Raw genomic sequence first — 19873 nt, 5'->3', positions numbered from 1 at the left:
CTTCCACTAACACAAGATTTTGTGCCTAAAGGACATTTTATATATATCTACACACACATATATGTAGAAATAATGTTCCTTTCTCCTCCACAATACATCAATAACAAGAAAGTATCATCATACTCTGATTTCCCTCTGTTGTATTAAATTGGAGAGGACAAAAGATGGCAAGAGGCAGTAAGGCAGGAAAAATGCATATTTTTTAAGTATGGAAACTATGGTGAATATTCCTCCTTTGATATAAACCTTTATTGCACTCCCAAACAGAATCTTTCCATATTTCATTGCTTCATGCATATCTTAGATTTGTTGTGATGCTGGGGTTTATTTTAGAAAAGAAAATTAAAATCTGTAGAGGCCAAAAAACCATGAACAAACTGGTGATGAGGCTTATGTCTTGTCAGGTTATTTTATATTTTAATGCACTGTTAATAGTTCATTCTTTTTAAATACAAATCTAAGGGCAAATTTAAATATCAAGGCAAGCAATCTGGTAGCATGGCAACAACGTGCTATGCTGCATAGTAAGAATTTGGAACTATGCAAGCCTGCTTCTTTCCTATACTGGATCATTTTATGAGAGCAGAAATAAATTTATGTTCTTTGTAATTGCCCTGATGATTATTAGTGCCTGTAGTGGTCTTTGAAACTCAAGACAGGACAGCAACCCTGTGCAGCCTGGTACCAGTGAGAATGGCCATCCTTACCAGACACAAAAGCTGCAGATTAGAAGAAGAACAAAAAAGAAAAAAAAAAAAGGATATGTTTAGTAACAGTATTTAATACAAGATTTCATTCCCAGGAGAGCAATTTGGTAGGGCTTTGAGGAGCATAGCAGCTCTGAAGCAGTCTTGCTTCTGCATGAGGAACAGGCAATTCCATCCCCCAGATGTGTTGAAAAGGCATCTCTCAGCTTTCAGAGTATGAGTTTTGAGACCTATTTTAAGGTTTTACTAAACAAAAAAGCTGCACTGAAATAATTTTTGTGGCAGCTCGTATCAGTGATTCCTGAGAGTAACATCAACTTATTGCTACCGTTTCACTCTTAGTGATTGGGGAAAAAATAAAATCCTTTGTCATTCTAGAACAGATTCTAGGCTGTGCCACTCTCATTCTCGTCAGTTAATCCAGTAAATCAATATTTTACCAAGTTGCTGGAGCAGGAAAAGGCAAAGTTAACTATCACTTCTGATCCTGAAGGACACACTGGGTGACCAGGAGTCCACCCAAGCACCTTTGTTTCTGCGTAGTGTACAAAGGCAGTAAAGATGTGGATGGCATAGTGAAATATTATTTTCTCTTTTATTCTTCACATAAAGATCAGGTACTTCACTGAACCTGAACAGTGAATGCCAAACACAGCGACTCCTTCTGGGAGGTTTTTACAATACTGCTTGGATTGGTGCTGTCTCTATGGAAGTGGTGCTTGTCACCACACATTCCCATGGTACATAACATCCCTTGGCATTTTGGACTCCAGTGGTCAAATCCAGGTCTGCACCCTCACCAGGACACTCATGGTCAGTGTTACAGAGCTGTTATTTGGGTTGTGAGCTGCTTGTTGCTGGTTTTGTACATTGAAGATAGAAAGAAGCAAACGTGCCTGCCATGACCACGTTATGAGATTGTAGCTGAATCTAATCTCTGTACTCAGGTGAAAGACTTCTAAATCTTTCTGTCTTACACCTAATCTTCATTAAATTAATAAATAAAAGAAATCTTACACTAAATCTTCAAAGGTCAGATCCTGTGAACCCTTAACACAAAGGCAGAATACATACACAAGAAAAACTTGCAGGGTCAGGTCTCTCTTGGAGAATATTTCAGAAATAAAAAGGATTTCACTCCTCAGAAATTATTAGATTACTGTACAATTGACTTGGGAAGAGAAACTTATGCAAAGGTGGTAGCTGAGAAGTGCATCTGTGAAGAGAATCTCTCAGTAAAGGGAACAAAAGCAATCTGGAAAATAATGCAAATTGATGGTATGCTTACAAATATTCCTAATACCAATGCACAAAATAAAATTCAAAAACTCCATTCAATTAATAGACTGGAAATATTCAATCTGCCTTTTAAGTAATAAACCAATATAATTTTCTATGTGGCTGAATCTTCATTATTAGGTCTGTAACTAGCAGGGCTATTTCCTGAAGGAAACTTCATCTTACTAATTCAAACCAGACAACTACCCTGAGATACTCCTCACGCAGCTCCCACTGCAAGCCTGGGATCATCAGTGGATGTCTGCATTGCAGAAGTTCTACTTGAAAATCCTTGTCTGGACTGCAAACCTCACATTGCTTATAACTGACATATTTTGTATACCTTTTTGCCAACTTTCCTTTCCTCTTCATTTCCTTCTATTTCAAAAGAAAATGATGCCTTCATGCATGAGTATACTCCAGAGGATGCATCTCCAGCAGCCTTGCACGTTATCTGAGGACAATGACACTTTGCCCTGCCATCCCTACCTACAGGGCTTCTAGTTCTTCCTCTTTAGCTTAGGTGGAAGCACCTATGAATCCCAGAGTTTTCCATACTGGTCTTTGCTCAGCTCTAACTTACTCCTCTTGAAGTGCAAATCACCTTCCTCTGCTGCAGCATGTGAATGAAGACAGTAAGTACTGCAACAAAAAAAGGAAAGGAATGTCATGTACTCAAGTGACAGTGCATTTACCTACCAGCATCAGAAACAAACTGTTCAGTCCATTTGTTTTCTACCAGTTGTGCAAGGCCTTCCTTCCAAAAAAATAGTATTGTTAGCCAAGAGAAGACCTAAGTTCAGACAAAACTGAGAATTTGAATGGGAGTTCTCATGGATGTCATGGCAAAGCTTAAGTGGTGCATGTTCAGCTTGTGCAGACAGCAAAAGCCTAAAGCACTACACACTTCACCAGTCACATGGTGCTGTCTTGAGCTGCTTTTCATGCAGCTCTCATGGGTCCTCAGGAAAAAATAAATCATACATGTAATACTCTTCCCAGCAGACTAAAAGCATTTGCCAGTACTTATAATGAGCATTTGACTCAGCGACTGCAAGTTTTTTGAGTGCCTAAAAACCAGCAAATTCTGATTCTGCTTTCAGTCCTTCCTCTTAGCTTGTGAAGCTCATGTGACTGCATCAGTGCTTTATTTTCTCTAGATGTAACCACTGCCATTACATCTCTTGCACAAATGTTGCAAGGCTTTAATTGCTCATAGTGGTGCCAAAAGATACCTCTCAGTAACAGCTCTTGCTTGCAAGTAGTATGCAATTCCTTTTGTTTATTTCAAGTAAATATCTCTTCCTTGGGAGGCTTATAGTAAGGTATTAGTTTGTATTAATGTAATGTGCTATTTCACACATAATGGATGTTGATATATCATACTGATACTGTATCCCATCTTTGTTGGGATGCACAGATTAGTTCTAGAATGGAAACTCTAAATCTTTCTTTAAAAATCTGACTTCTGGAAACATGTCTGCTTCTTGTATCATGTACAGATAGGCACAAACAGGATCATAACACTTCAGGTTGTTAGGAATGTCAGAGATCTTTTGTCCAAGATTCTGCTCAAACCAGGGTCATCAGTGAGCCCTGATCAGTTTGCTGAGGGAATTATCCAGTCTGGTCTTTACAGTGACCATACAGCCTCTCTGGGCCACCTGTCTCCATGTATGATTGTCCTTGTGGGGCAAAGTATTTCTCTTGTATCCAGTCTGAACCTTTGTTTCAATTTATGCCTTTTGTCCCTCATTCTTTGGCACACGCCACTGGGTTGAGTCTGGGATCAGTTCCATGAGGAACTCCTCATAAGGACTGGAAGGCTCTGTTAGGTCCCCCATAGCCTCCCTTTCTGCAGGCTGAGCAAGCCCCACTCCCCACCCTCTGCTCAGAGCTCAGCCTCCAGCCCCCGCTGAAATCACTTCAGTGGCCTCTGCAGAACCCCAGGTCTTTAATAACTCCTGTACTGGGGGAGCAAAACTGGACCCAGGGTTGTAAATGTCACCTGCTGGGTGCTGAGCAGCAGGGAATAATCACCTCCCTTGGTGTCCTGGCTGCCTGTGTTCACACAGACCAGGGTGCTCCTGCTGTCTTTGTGGCCAGGGGTTGTGGCTGGTTCGTGTCCAGTTTGCTGTTCACCAGCACCTCTGGGCCTTTTTGGCAGGGCTGCTCCTCTGCCTCTACCAGTGCTTAAAGCATGAAATAATTGCCTTGTTTATTTAAACACAGGGAAATTGATTTAAAAAGTCTGCAGAAGCATCTGAACCCTGATGTGTTCAAATGCTGCAACCAAGATTTTTTCTGAAACAAACCTGAATCCTCCATGTCTCTCTGTGAGCTGGTATCTTGGAACAGGTCACTTCCTCCAATTTATCCACCCTCAGCACAGGAATATTAACTGAAAGATGTTTAAACTATGGTATTTTCACAAATTATTTCTTAACAAATGTTCTTATCAGAACAGCTGGAGAGATGGTAAAATTATGCTTCTTGAAGTGGTTTCTCGTGTTCACAGCCTTAAGCAAAGGTCACTTTTTAAAGACCTAGCTTGTTTAAATTCATGTCCAGTCCCCAACCTGAACCAGCATTAATCAAGTAACTACACAAAACATGCTTTTAAAGATTCCTTCTTAGAACTGTCATACTTTGACCAAAAGAGCTGAGCCTTTATGGCCTTTGCAAGAACACTTTTCCTTTACTATCAGAGGATCAAGAGGGAGCAATAACGTAGCTGCTGCTGCATTTTTAAAAATAGCTTCAGATATTTCCAAGTGCAGATAGGGGCTAAACTATCAGAGAATTTAGAAACTCTGACAGTCAGGGTTTATACGGACAGTTCTGCAGCATGAAATCCTATGAGCTCCAAACGGACTCACAAGTACAGTGGCTTTCACTTCAGCAGTTTAGCTCTTGCAGAACAATATATGAAAGAAAGGCTCTTTCATCTTGTCTGTCCCATGGATGATAGAATGATAAATTGCATCTTATGCTTGACATAAATGTCAATCTTTTGCTTCTCAAACACATGACTTGCACATACTGTATTTTATTTTAAGTGGCAATAAGGACTTAAACTAGAATTCCTCCCCTGTAAAACTATGTTTTATTTGAAACACTGTGGCTTACACAGAACCACAAGAAACTATGACACTAATTGTTTCTCTTTTTCAGTTCTACTTATTAATTAATGAGGGATTCTTGGGTAGCAGGCATAATAGATAAATACCTTTTCTGCAAACAGATTTCCCAGCCCCTCCTGGGAGATTATAGGGTGGCCTTGGCCAGGTAATGTAACTGAAAACACTACTTGCATTTTTCAAACTGGTCACAGCAATTTCAGACTTTTCTTAAACATCACTGCAATGCACATTATCCCTGTACTATACACATTGTATGATCTCTTGTCTTTATCTAAATTTCTTTTCTTGTATCTCCTCACTACCATGCAACAACCACCAAAACAACCCTGAGGATGCAAAGTACATAAATCTGAAAGCACATATTGCCAGTTGAGGCAAAATAAGGCAGTCTTTGATTTTCCAAGATGCAGCTCTAAATGCAGTATTCCCTTCCTTTCCCCCACCCCCATCCCTTTTGTTATGGCAATACAAGGCACCACACACACACATTCAAAAAACTGTTCAATAAGAGGCAAACAGATCATGCTATAATATCTCGTGCTGTTCATCCCACCAAAAATCAGGTATTCTTAACTGAGCACCCTTCTCCCTCCAGATCTCATGTTGAAGGGAACGGGCAAAGAGCAGATCAAAGGCTCTGATCTCTTTGCTAGAGTGGAGACATGAAATCAGAACCAAATACAAACTCCGAGTGGTATTGCATTACAGGAGGGCTCCTCTCGCGTTTCTTTTCACTCTTATTAAGACAAACGGACTTAAGCCTCCCGCCCTCCCAGCAGACGCTGGCATGATGCGGATGCTGCACGGCCGGTGCCCGCGTTGCTGGAGCCGCCGTCCCGGCACGGCGGGGCTCAGGCGGCCGGGCTGGGCTCGGAGCTCGCCCCGTCCCGGGGGAGCCGAGCGGAGCCGCAGCCCAGCCCCGGGGGAGCCGAGCGGAGCCGCAGCCCGGCCGGGGATCGCCGCCGGTTCTCCCTCGCCTGCCGGGGGGCGGTGGCGGCGCCTCCCGGGCACAGCGGGGACGAGCGGGAGTGCGGCAGCCCCCGGTGCCGGAGCCCCGCGCCGCCGATCGCGGCAGCGCCGGCCGCTCCGCCATGCCGCAGGGGCTCCCCTTCACCCCGGCTCCCCGACCGCTCGCGGGCAGCTCGTTGCCAGGGGATGGGGATGGGATGGGAATGATGAGGATGAAGATGAGGATGAGGATGGGATGAGGCGGGGGTAGCCGCTCGCGGGGACAGCAGCCCCCAGCCCCGATTCGAGGGGAGCATCGGCCGTGCTGCCGGGGGCCAGGGGCTCCCCGCTCCCCTGAGGGGACTCGCGGGATGCTGCCGCCCCACCCCCGACGGAGCCGCCGGTGCCCGCGACGCCCCGGCCGGCGGCCAGTATGTCCGTCGGTCGGTCAGTCGGTCGGTCAGCGCCCCGCCCCGCTCCCCCGGTCCTTACCGCGGTGCAGCGGCGGGGCCGGTCCCGAGCAGTTGGGCAGCCGCGCCGCAGCCGCTCTTTTGTGTGGCTGCCGAGCGCCGCACACCGCGGCGGGCCCGCCCGGGAACCTGCCTGCGCCAGCGCCCGGGAACCTGCATGGCGCATAGCGCCCGCGCCGCCTCACGGCCCCGGCGGCAGCGAGCGGGGGGCGGCCCCGAGCCCCGCGGGCTCGGCGGAATGCACTGACCTGTCCGCCATCCACCGCCAGACCGGGGCCGGGCGCCGGGCCAGCTCCGCGGGTGCCGCACTCCTCAGTGGCGTCCAGCCACAGGACGAGGGGCAATGGCCATAAACTGAACACAAGTTTCACCTCAGCGTGAGGGAAAACTTCTTCACACTGAGGGTGGCACGGCGCTGGAAGAGCTGCCCAGAGAGGGTGGGGCGTGTCCCTCTCTGCAGACACCCCGAGGCCAGCTGGACGCGTTCCGTGCCACCTCCCCAGGTGTCCGTGCCTCCCAGCAGCTCAGGCTCAGCGCTTGTGTCCGGACACTGAGGGCCCTGAGGGGAGCAGGCCGCGGGCCCGGCCCCGCTCCCCTGCCCGCTGCCCTGCCACAGCGAGGTTCCCTGGGTGCCCCATCCCGCGGCAGCACTGCCCGAGGCCGCTCCGTGTCCCCAGGCAGCCGCTCTGCCGCTGGGCTGGAGCTGAGGGTGTTTTCTGGGAGTCTCCACAGCATCTCTCTGCGAATAACATTCCTGTATGCCATGTCATCCTGCTAGGTGATCACCTCACCTTTCCCTGCTGCTTGAGGTGTTCCAGTGCAACAAAAACCCAAACAGCAAAAGTTTGAACATTATAGCAGGGGACAGCAGTGGACTCAGTCTCGTTCTATCATACGACGAGATTTATGAGAACAAATGATTTTTGTGCCCTTGTGCAAATAATACATAGATCCACTACTAAAGTTTAATAAAGTAGGATTCAATGTGTATTATTTAAAAGCTCACTGAAGAGAGTTTCTCCAAGAACATTTCTTATGGTGGATGATAAACACAGTTGGTTCCTCAGGCCTTTTATTAGAAACCTCTAGATCTTTTAAAAGCAGCTAGATGATAGTGACTATTTTGTAAATAAAGAAATGCATATCTTAGAGAAATTCGGACCGGCTTTGCTAATAATTATGCAAATTTGAGACAGTAGCTAATCAGCCAGATATCAGTGTTTACTGTAATAGCTATGTGCTCAGCATGGTGTGTGTTCATTTTGCCCTGGTGTTAGCATCAAGGCACATCCCATGTACAAGCACAGGTCCTTCATGGAAACACCATTTTGTAGAGGGAGGGTTTTAGTTTTTAGTTTAGTTGTTAAGATTTTTTTTAAGACTCTCCATTTGCTGCTGAGAGGCTATTTTCTGGCATGGTTTTCTATGGTGACTTTTCCCATCTGTCCCTTTCTACATCCCAATTACTTGACAGATTTTGGTTTCCTTTTGAAGATACTAAAAACTCAAAACATTACCCAAACTGTAATGCATGTATGTTTTACACAGAACTGCAGTGTATCTGCAGATATAATCTGTAGACAGGTTGTTTAAACATTTGGCAAATGATCTTTTAATTAGTATTATTAATTCTCAAAATTGTTAACTTGATGAAACAGCCTCATATACATAATAAAGTCTCACTTTATCAAAATACCAAAAGTACTATTTCCAGCCCAAAAGGGCAGGTGTTTTTTTAATGAAGTTACTGCAGCTGCAAGTATTGTACCACAACTGACCTCTCAAAGACTTCAGAGGTCCCAAAGGGAGTGGGATATATTTTTTAACTTTTTTAAATTTAAGTTTCTAACAAACATTCTCCCTCCACGTCATTTTGGAGACAGTGACTCAGACAGATGGTTATTATGGAAAATTACATAGCAAAATTGAAGGTAAAAATAGGGTGCATGATACCAGTCCATGAATATATCTCTCTTACTCTTCAATTTCTGGAAATAATCATTTCCATAAAAGCCAGCCATGGGTGCAGAGCTGGATATTCCCCCTATTTAATGCAAATTGTGCATCACCACATATGCTTTCAGGGTACCTGCAGTTACAAATTAGTTCAAATCTTAAAATCGTATTTTGAACCTGTCTTTATTACTGAAAAAAATGCAATGTTAAAAATAAGTAAAAATTTTCATTCAAGATGTACTTCATAGAAGATTTTAGTACGTATTTACTATTTTTGCGTTAGCAGTAAGAGTTGAAAGGCCACTTTAGGTTAGACCTAGAAGTCATTAAATACTTCAAAATGTATCATTATGTTAAAATGTATCAGAGAACTCCCTCATTTGTGAATCTGTGCTATGAATTTTGCAGTTAGCAATGCTTTTTGATACTATAAAAGATAGTGTAAATGAACATTAAAATTGACAGTTGACATAATTTTATAGATATTTAAAGATTATACAAGACATAAACATCCCTCCTTCACAATAAGATAAATATTTATTTCATAATTTGTTCAAAGTGCTTTGAAAATGCTTGTCCAAGGTGACAGATTTTGCATTCCTAAGTAGTTGAGCTCTTTCATTGTGAAATGTCAGTCCTAGGTTGATTAATTTATACATTGCTGTTAGTTTCCATTTTCATAGTAATTAACTAGTTGAACTTGATGATCTTATTCTGTTTGACAGCCTCAATTTCGCCAACATGGCAACTGCTTTGGTAAAAGAACTGATATTGAAACAATTAATTCTGAGTTCTTCTCTTAGTTAAGGCTTCCTATGTGCAACTAACCCATGTCACAGCACTACAGGAAGAATTCCTTCTAAGGACAGAATCAAATGAAGTGCCAGGGGTATCATAGTCCAACACTCCTAGGGTAAGTACCTCAACCAGATAATGTAAACATCTCCATGTTCATGGCTTTCTATGAGAATTCAGCTTGACATGGTAATAATGAAACCAACAGAATTCAGAATGAAGTTCAGGTGCGTTAATAGCAGAAGCAGCACGACAGGAAAGGACTTTTTGCAGAATTGCAAAGCTGTAACGTTAGCTTTCTTTTAAAAAGCATGCTGTTAGTTCTTTTCTCAGCTTTTTAAGTTTGCTTCTAGTTTTGTCTCATCATAAGGAATGGGATTCATTCTGCAGCCTGTTAACCTCCTCTCACCTAGGAGTGACTTGAGGGCTGCAGAGAGGAAGTAAAAAAAGATACTTTGCATCATTTAATTATGAGCTCTTTAGCTGCCTGAGTAATGTTGATGGAGTCCAGAAAAATGTGTCTTGTCTGCCTTAGGCAGCATAAAATGGGAACATGCTTCAGCTCAGAGGAGGAAAAAGGCACATGCAGAGATTGGAACAGGGAATTCGCACTTGACAAATGGCACAAGTGTGAGAAAATTTACTGGCAAAATACTAATACTCCATCTTCTGAGAAGCTTGACATTATCAGAGAAGAAGGTTTTGCTGTTTTAAAAAACCCACCAAACAGACAAAAAACAAAAAAGAAGAGCCTAATTCCCTTCCAAGATAATCAGGCTCCAGTTACTTGAATCACTGTTGTTCAGGGGGGTATTGTTAAATGTCCCTCCACTGAAAGCAGCAAATCACAGTTCTCTCATTCCCCAGTTTCCATCCCTGAATTTCCACTGTTTTCCTGGGTGTTACTCCCCTCTTATAATCATGGCAGTGACAAAGAGAAAGGCCCATGTATGTAAACCTTGTACCAACCTCTTGGTAAGTCAGAACAAGCACTTGTGAAGGCTGCCTGCCTTAAGGTGAGGGACTACACAGTTGATAGGGGCTGATTCTGTTCCCACTGAAGTCTAAGGGAGTTAAGTTTATGGACAGGAAACTTCTCTCACTTGTAGTTGTCTTCAGCTCCCTTGGATATTCTCTAAGTCTGTAGCTCCAGAAAGGGAAATCCTCCTGTCCTGTAGCACACACCCAGAAAAGTAAGGAGGTCTGATCCCATCCAGTTTTAAGAGCTTTTAAGAATATGATCCACTTTTGTGTACTGACTAATTTGCACACCTAAACTCTCTTTTGCAGGGCTGGGGCTGTGTGTGTGCTGACATTTTCTTGACTTCCACCTTAGGAGTAGTCAGTAAAAAGGTATGAACTGTGAGATAGGAGCACAATTTAGATACAGGAACAAAATACATCAGCTGACTTAGAGCTGGGCAACCCCATGTCAGTCAGTCAGGAAAATTGCTGGTTACTAGCTAACAAGTAATACAAGCTTCTTTCTGGCAATAAGATATGGAGCACAATCATCAGGTGGAGCAAGTGTTTACTTAAAAATGTCTGTTCTCTAGCACTGCCTTATAGGTGCAGTTTGTGGTCATTGGGAGTGGGGCTGCAGCTCATCCCCAGTGGGCACAGCTGTGAGCAGCAGGGGAGCAGCACTGACAGCAATGAGCCAGGGAGTGCCCAGGGGCACTGACCAAGGGAACAGAGGGCACACAGGTGCAGTGCATCAACAGGAGGGATAAAAGGCTGGGCTGAAGAACAAGAGGAGCAGATGTTTGCAGCTTTCTGCAGTGGTGGGGTGTTGCTCTGTATGGGCAGAGGCCTGAAGCTTTCTGATGAGGTGAGGTGTTACTGTGTATGGGTGAGTGCTTGAAGCCTGCTGAAATTGTATGGGGATGCTCTGTGTATTGTGGCTGTCTCAACTGTGACGCTACCTCAAGCAACTTACTCTGTTGATAGATACCCTACACAGAAGTCCATTTCCTTTGGATAGGACAAAGAAATGGAGAATGAACCACGGGAGGACTGTTTCTGTTGCACCAAACTAAGGGTATTTGGTTTAAAGGCTTCTGTTCAATTATCTTAACCAGTGAGGCTTTTAGTATTGGCATTCCTATGCTGGCTCTGCAAAAAAGGTACCTCCTTGTCTTTGACAGAAAGAAAAGACAAAAGCAGCTTTGCTCATAGAATCTCTCCTAGAATGGCTGAATCATATTTTAGGAATATTAACTCTTTCTGCATTTCCATCATAAGTGTTAGATTTTCTAAATTTAAGCAGTTTAGAATTTAGATCACAAACTGCCCTCTAAACAGGGATTTGATGAAATGTAGGAACCATGTGGAATGCTGTGTTTTTCTTAAAATATGACAGAAGGAGTATTTATTTTAAGTACAAAACTATCTTGTTAAAAATATCATTGCTTTGTAGAGATTGTTTTGAGAAGTAAAATTCATGAGGAAGTGGCAATGTCTTTAAAAACATGTTTAAATTTCAGGTCAACATTATATTTGTATTTTGTTGCTGCAAGCATGACATATGTTGCAAATAATTCCATTAAGTAAAAATTGTGCACTAAAATCATCTTCATATTAAGCTGAAGGTTCTTACTGCATATGCAGAGATGTAGGAAAATTTAAATTTCAGATTGTAGTTAAGCTAGGAAAGTATGACTTTTTAAGGCTTGAGAAGACTAAAGAAATAGTAAGTCTTCTATTTCTACAGCTGAAATGTCAAAACAAACCTATAAAAGAAAGCATAAGGAAAAGACTGCTTGGGTAATATACAGCAATAAGGTGAAGTCTGTTCATAAATAAGCTAACAAAACTGCCTGCAGCCTGTGACATCAGCATACTGGTGTGGTCTTTAATGCTAACAACTGTACAGAAGCAAGACTTATGTGGTGTGTGTTTGCCACTGATTTTGTAATTGGTTCTGCACAGGAAAACCTTATTTGTAAAGTAAGCAAAAAGGTTTATTGCTGCTTGTTCATGTCTCTTCAAGATGTCCTTCTCTGAGAAAGCTTGGGGGGAAACAATTTAAACAGCCCTAAAAATGAAAAAACTAAAATGTCACAACTGCATTACAGTATGAAGTATATGTCAGGTAAATAGTTTTCAGGTTTTCTTGTTGCATTGCCTGCATATCCATAAAGTTCATAAAACAATTAAATGATGATTTATGCATGGTAACTTCCTTGGCAGTAATTGTTATGCCAAGAAAAACTTATTTACTGATTGCAGACATCCATACAATAATATATGGGTTTTTTATTGCATGAACCAATCAATCAGTGTGAAGCACAGATGGTGAATGGTGAAAAGAGGAAAGCACAATATTTGTTTTCCTTTATTTCTAAGGAAAATGTCTAAGCTATGTTGTTGTCACTGGGAAGTGGGTCTCTGCTCTGAAATGTAGAGCAAAATAATGCAGCTTGACCTAGAAACTGTACAGTTTCTGTGGCTACAGAGGTTAAATCTTGCTGCAAACAGGCAACAAAAGATAAATTACTGTGGTACATTTGTAACTCAGCTCGTGTATTTGTGTTCAGAATCACAGAGAATCCAAGAAATGCCAAACATTAATTCTGAAAATTAAATCAGCAACAAGAGCAAAGACAGATCCTAAATGTGTAGCACTGTTTCAGTACTCAAAAGCTGCACTTCATCCATGGGCACTTCAATAACTTGTAAAGACTGAATACCACATCAATATTCCCAGCACCAGCTCAGGAACTTCACAATTCTTCTATTGCTTTATTTATGAATATTGCAGCTCAAGCTTGCTCAAGTTCCACAAGGACTCCATGGCAATCTTTAGGGTGAAGAAAAATCACAGGTTTGCCATGTGCACCTATTTTTGGCTCTTCACTCAATATTCGAATCTTTTTTTCCTTCAGTTCTGTCATAGCCGCTTTTATGTCATCAACCTTTTAAAAAAGATACAGTTCACACAAATTAACATTTTGCACTGTATTATGCAGACTTTACATTCAGGAGCAATAACAATTCCTTACTGAAATGTTATTTCAAAGTTCTAATGTAATTCTGAAAATAAGTTATAAACCATTTAAAAACATCTAGTAATAAAAATACTGCAGGAGTTTGCATTTGTTGTTTGAGGATTTTATAAAATACCATTTAAATGGACTGTGCAATATTTAAGAAATTAATAAACTGAAATAGCTGATGCACAAAGACCATTGATTTATTTTTGTTGTTGTTACTTTATAAGGCATCCATAAATAATCTAAATTCTGCATTACTTTCTCTCTCAATAAGTAAAGAAAAATACCTCCCTTTATAAGGGATGACAGAGCACTAACTCATTAAATGGTGAAAAGGGGAGGGCAGCGGGCAGAAGGTAAAAGTCCCTTTTAGATTTATGTATTCTCCTCCTGAGTAGGTTAAGGTTCATTAATTTTCCTAAGGAAAAAAGCTTGGAATAATCAAAAATATATCAGATGTGGTATTTGTACTGAACTTTACTATAATAACAGCCATTAATACCGTATTTCAGTACAGTTTCCTACAGAAATATGTAATTAACAAAAATATGCCTGCACTATATGCTGTGATCTGAAGTTCTGGTGTCATGTCATCTAATGAAATTCTAATCCTCCTAAACTTAAATGCATTCATGTTTTGAAATAATAATATTAGCACTCAGTTTAGAAAATTCAATAGTCAATAGGGACCTAGAATTAAAATAATATCACTGCTGTTTTTCAAGGCTGAAATGTCTGGATATAATTTGGTGAATAAACTCTTTTGCCAATGTTATGGTAGGGACGAAGGAAATTCTTAGCTTTAATTCAGAGGAACAGACATCACCTAATTCACCCATTTGCACCAGTTTTGTTTGTGAATATCCCAAACTCACTACAGTTCTTCCTACACAGAGCTACCAGTCTGCAAAACAAAAAGGAATGACTGTCAAATTATCTACACTAGAAAGGCCACATGTGCCATGGCCATGGTCCCCTCCAGGTTCTTCCCCTGAGCCCAAAAGCCAGAGCAGCTGCTGCTCCTGTCCTGCAGAGATGGCCTGAGGAGGAGCAGGGCCTGGGCTCAGCTGGAGTGAATTCCTGCTTCCCCAAGGATGAGTGACAGTAAACAGAGCAAAGCCTTTGGGTGCACCCATGTCTGAGTTCCAGGTTTGGATTGCTCTCTTACTCTGCTGTGTCCAGCATGGTTTTCACTGCAGCTACTAAATTGTAGCTGCTCAGGAATAAGTTAATTTCCTCTTAAAATATTTACCTTTTTTGAAACAAGTTGACTATCAAAACATCTGCCTAAACTTTCCTTTGTATAAGAGAGAAGAAATATGACAGCCTTATATGTTAGTTCAAACCTATTAAAACATGCATACTTGAATGTATCTATCTTATTACAAGAAATATGATGTTAATATACCTCAATGCAGATATGATGCATTCCTCCAGTCTTGTTTTTTTGCAGGAAGCTTGCAATGGGACTTTTCTCTCCTAAAGGATGTAGAAGTTCCAGCTTGGTATTTCCCAGCTCCACAAAAACAGTGTAGACACCATGCTCAGGAAGAGCAACAGTCTCACTCACCTGGGCTCCTAACACATCTTTATACAGGGACTGAGCTTTCTCCAAATCAGGCACTGCAATTGCCACATGATTGAGTCGGCCCAGTTTCCACAAACAGCTTGGGATGTTTTGTGAGAAGGACTTTGATGATGATAGAGTTTGTACTGTGGGAGCACAAGTCTGCAATCTGCTAAGAAGCCCTGAAAAAAAAGTGAACAGCACTGACACGATGCTTTTGAGAAAGTCTCAGTGCCTGCTCTTTCCCCTGTGAAGGCCTGCAGAGCTGCCAAGGCATTGGCACACCCTTGTGCAATGCTCAGGCCAGACTGGGAGCAAGGAAACAGTCACTCTCTCTTCAGACTAAGTAAATATTCAGAAGTATTAAGAGAATAATGAATAAAAACCCAAAGCAGACTCAAACTTGGTGTAAATTCTTACATATGCCTGTTGAAAAGAGGAAGACAGGACCAATTGTAAAGGCCAACTGTATAATGTGTTTAAAAGTGACTTTTGATATTTTCAGAGCTCCTTATGAAACGGCGAAAGAAATATGGATATGCCTATACATCTCAAAATTACAGCAAACAAACAAAAGGATCACAAAAAAGAAAGATACAAAAATGAGGGTATTTACTATTAATTACCTTAAAATTAATCTGTCAGTATTAGAATCTAGAGGGGTTGGGGTGGGGAGAAATTGCAATAGCATCAGTTGTTTCTAGAACCAAAATTAGAACTAGATTAAAGGACATATTCATTAAAACTACATTTTAATTCCATGCCAGTTTGCTTTAGGCCAAGTCAGAGTTCCCAATGCCTTAAGGCCAAGCTAGAGGCATCTTAGCCCTTTGGGAGTCTTTGAGGCATTCTTTGCTTTAAAGTCACAAATGTGCTACTTTGCTGAGAGATTGTGCCAATGAAGCACTGAGACTGTGGATGCTTTGCAGCACACTGAGGATGGATAGCCTGGCTGGGCTCTTGGTACTCTGTAAGGTCAGTAAGAGCTGTAATTAATTAAATCAGCTTTGTTTCTCAGTATGGAACTGAGAACTACCATTCCACAGGAATTCCACATTCTACCAGTTAATTTCTCTTCAAAAACTGATGAATCCTTAAACCTAAGTCTTTCTGAGCATGGTGCTGGGTTGGAGGAAGAAATGTTTGCATGTATTGGCACTTAAATTTACAACATGCAATGTACCTATTAGCAAGGACTCAGTGTCACAAAAATAAGTCTATTCACAATCTTTTGATGATACTAAATCAAGATCCTACATTAAGTATTTCCAGAAACTTGTACAGTGCTGCAAGTAACTGCCCTGCAGTATTTCTTGCCAGGCTTTCACACATTCCATCCTGTCATCTCCTTCATCACAGCCAGAAGTTCTGGACAATTCTTTCACTTGGTACCTTTAGGATATCACACTGGTACAGGACAGCAACTGCTTTTCAACTTTTACATGTTAGAAAATCCCTTAGAAATTTCCACAGGGAAAAGAAATGTTTGTTTTTCAAATGTCTGTGCAGAAACTGTTTTGTAGAAACACTTGCCATGTTAATGCAGCTGAATCAGGGTGAACCAAGTAATTCCAGGAGGGAGCAGTACTGTGCAATGCCTAAAATGCACGAGGTACAAACATGCAGGAGCTAGGTGGCATGATTAAAGGCATGGCTAATTAACTAGTGCAAGGTTTGACAGCTAACCAGAGTAAATAAATGTGTTACAAACAGTAACAACCCCCACAATATCTGCTGTGCAGTCTTTCCTGCCCACCTAAGCTTCTACTGAAGCAGCTCCATTTTACTGTAATTTCTTAAGGCATGATTCAATTCTTGCTGAAGCAAGAGAGATTTTTCCACTTGGAGGAAGGCAGTATTCTCTAAATAAGAAAAATCCTTTGAAAGAGAAGAACTCCTTTCTATATAATTTATTATGTTTTCCAGAGCCATTTACTGTTTTATTTTTTTTTTCCAAATATTAACAGAGTGCAGTTCAATAGAAATACTACTAATGCAGATTTTTTTTCCAAGCAGTCTTTACTAATGGAAAGGTAAGGATTTTCCCATTCTATTCCCAAGAATCTGTAATTCTTGCTGCACTTCACACAGGGCATATAACCACACAGTTATTGTAATTTAATTTGTATTTTTTCTATTTCAAGTAAATTGACAAAGACACAGCCTCTTTATATTCAGCTATTTGTGAAACACTAGCAAAATAGTAGAAAATGCTCTTTCTTATGGGTTCTGCCCCAGAAATATCTGATTTCTTGTGCTGTTTCCTGGGAAGACTGAAAAAGTGAAGTATATTCCTAGGATTCTTGTAAAGTCAAAGATACTTATATGCTCACTCATATCAGCATTTATTCTATGAAGTCTTGTGAATTTATCCTAGCTCTAGTCAGATGCATACAGAGTACAAATTTTAAATCCATTATTGAATTGACTGAGATTAAACAAAAACCATTTGTGTTTTTCTTGCATTATCTAGATTAGTAACTATATAGATTACTTAAAATTCTAATCTTCTTCAAAACCAATAATCAAAAAATGCCTTGCGGTGAAAAAGAAAGCTTTTCAGGATTTCAGTGATTGAAATCCTATCACTTCCATGTTTCTAGGAAAGAAACACGTGTATTTATATATCACATATATACATCACAAAACTAGTTCTAGAGTATATAACCTTCTTCAGCTTCATTTGAAGAATATTTTAAAATTTATTTATTTGGGGGTCATTCTGTTGATCATTGATCTACTTGTAGTATACATATCAGAGTTTAAATATACAGTTGTAACCAAGGGTTATGTTCTTTAACCAAGCAGATTATGAAGTATCAAGTCTGAAGTACCCCACAAACTGAGATCCTCACCCTTCAAATGTTTATTCATAGGCTTGTTTGTTGCTTCTGATGTGGAGCAGTGTTCATTGACTTAATCAAGGAAAATAAGGAATCAAACATCAGCCAAATTCAACTGAACTCAGTCATGTTCTCCATGGGAAAGTTTTACAACAGTGGGTTGCAGTTCGAACCTTGTCACTGGGCACTGCTTTATTGTCACTCTTTTCAGGGGGAGATGAACTCCCAAAGCATGGAGAGGATGCTGTTACCATAGGGAATCTGGCACGCAGGGGCTGTGTGTTCACTCTCTGGACCAAATGGAGAAAGGGCATAGAGTGGTCATTCTTAAATTCCAGCAATCTCAAGGTGGTGTGAGTATCTTGTGAACTCTGGAAGCCAACTGGGCTCACAGTGCTGCTCTGCTCTGTGTCGGACGGGGCTTTTGGGAGTCAGATGGGCTCCACAGTTCAAGGAAACTGAGTCTCAGTGTGCTGTGGCTCTTGTTCCCTCCTTCGAAGTGCAGTATGACTATACAATGGTGTTTTCATTCCCAGCATCCTACTGATCAATCACTGACAGCATTGAGCCTCTCATTCACTTTTCTCCTGGTCTGTGGCTACCAAGTAAAATGGTGTGGTTTAGGTATTGTGACTTTAACCTACCGTACCAGAATGAGCAGTACAGGTTATTACCATAAACAGGAAATTATTTTGAATTTGACCTCCAAACAACACCTCAAAAAAGACAAGCTTCTCCTTGCAGCTTAAGTTTGGCGTTTGCTCTGTAAGTTTACCGTAATGAGAGCTTATTGTTAGTGTGCCCGTCAGTTGGATCGGGAGAACTTGTTTTGATTTACAGAAGCGGCAGTTTCGTTAGGCCTGCGAGGCTCTCACGGGGAGCTCGGCCAGGCCGGAGCAGGCACCGTGGCCCGCGGCCGCCCCGTGCCGGCCCCGCCGCCGCCCGCGCTCCCGCCGCCCGCGCTCCCTCCGCCCTGCTCGCCACCGCCCCGCGTTACCGCCCCGCGTTACCGGCCGCTCCGCGCCGCAGCACCGCCGCCATCTCACCGCCCTCCCCGGCACCCCTCGGTGCGGGCCCGGCGCCAGCGCGGCGTGCCGGCAGCGGCGCGTCACCGTGAGGGGCCGTGCCCGGCAGCGCAGCGCGCCATTGGAGCGGCAGCGGCGGCCGCGCCCTCCCTGGGGCCTGGTCCTCGAAGGGGCCGTGCCCTCCGCAAGGGCCGTGCCACATCCAGACTTTCCTTTAACACCTCCAGGAACACTAACTCCACCGCCTCTCTAGGCAGCTCATTGCTGTATCTAATCACCCTGTCTGAGAAGAAATTTCTTCTGATGTCCAACCTGTCCCCTGGTGCAGCTTGAGCCCATGTCCTCCTGTCCTGTCACTAGGACAAGTTACAGCAGGAGGGTGTAACGCCTGGCTACACCTGTTACACCTGGTGTAGGGAGCCCTGGAGGGCAGTAAGGTCACCCCAAGCCTCCTTTTCTCCAGGCTGAGACCCCCAGCTCCCTCATCCGACTCGTGCCCCAGTTACTTTTCCAGTTCTGTTGCTATTCTCTGGACTTGCTCCAGCACCTCAATGTCCTTCCTGAACTGAGGGTCCCAGAACTGGGCCCAGAGCTCAAGGGTAGCCTTAGCAGTGCGGAGTACAGGGGAATAATCACTTCCCTGGCTGGCTGGCCACACTATTCCTCATAGAGGCCAGGATGCCATGAAGCATTGTGCCAGGAGACTGAGGACAGTGAGCAGGCTGTCTGCTGGTGCTCAGCTCTTGCTATGTCAGGCATTGCACTCTGCGAGTTGCTGCGATACAGCCTAAGTAGATAAACAACTTGTGCCGCTTCAAATCTAATTTTGTGTGATTAGTTAAAAGTGCAAATCAAAATGAGTGGTCAAAATGGGTATTTGAAAATTCCAATATATGGCACATTCAATTTCTAGCCCAGGTTGTGTGTCAGGTGTGTTTCTGATGTTCAGAGAATTTCAGGTGCAAGTCACAGTCACAGCTCTGCTGGCTGGGGCCTGCTCCACACCATGTTTTTTGGAGTGTGCAAAGTGACAGTGAGGGGACACAGAGGTGGAATTGCAGGGCATTCTTTTATCTGCACTGAAAAGACAATTTGTTGGTAGGAAGGAAACATGAAAGCAGCAGAGACAGGAGCAGTACTGAAGTT

At 42.5% G+C, this 19873-nt stretch overlaps 2 protein-coding genes across 4 annotated transcripts in view; both read right to left on the bottom strand.

The window, feature by feature from the left end:
- Positions 1–6955, bottom strand: part of APBA2 (amyloid beta precursor protein binding family A member 2) — an 80350-nt gene extending 73395 nt beyond the window's left edge. For all 3 annotated transcript variants that reach the window (XR_009275105.1, XM_058811248.1, XM_058811249.1), the window contains exon 1: positions 6795–6955. The gene's annotated coding sequence lies outside the window, so the exon portion shown is untranslated. The remainder of the gene's footprint in view (positions 1–6794) is intronic.
- A 5580-nt stretch (positions 6956–12535) lies between these two features.
- On the bottom strand, positions 12536–18872 carry MCEE (methylmalonyl-CoA epimerase). Its single transcript, XM_058811344.1, has 3 exons — positions 18713–18872; positions 14701–15041; positions 12536–13214 (listed from the first exon to the last, which is right to left on the bottom strand). The coding sequence occupies exons 1-3, from the start codon at positions 18741–18743 to the stop codon at positions 13062–13064; spliced, it is 525 nt and encodes a 174-aa protein (XP_058667327.1). The 5' UTR covers positions 18744–18872; the 3' UTR covers positions 12536–13061.
- Between the last annotated feature and the right edge of the window lie 1001 nt (positions 18873–19873).

This window comes from Ammospiza caudacuta, chromosome 10 (genome assembly GCF_027887145.1).
Source record: "Ammospiza caudacuta isolate bAmmCau1 chromosome 10, bAmmCau1.pri, whole genome shotgun sequence".
NCBI lineage: Eukaryota > Metazoa > Chordata > Aves > Passeriformes > Passerellidae > Ammospiza > Ammospiza caudacuta.
The sequence above is the reverse complement of the archived record's forward strand: the minus strand, read 5'-3'. Positions and strand labels throughout refer to the sequence as shown.

Coding starts and splice junctions, on each gene's coding strand:
- MCEE (XM_058811344.1), bottom strand. CDS start 18,743: ATGGCGGCGGTGCTGCGGCGCGGAGCGGCCG. Junction 15,042..18,712: donor GCTGCGGCGCGGAGCGGCCG/GTAACGCGGGGC, acceptor CTTTTTTTTCAG/GGCTTCTTAGCAGATTGCAG. Junction 13,215..14,700: donor TGCATCATATCTGCATTGAG/GTATATTAACAT, acceptor CTTTTTTAAAAG/GTTGATGACATAAAAGCGGC.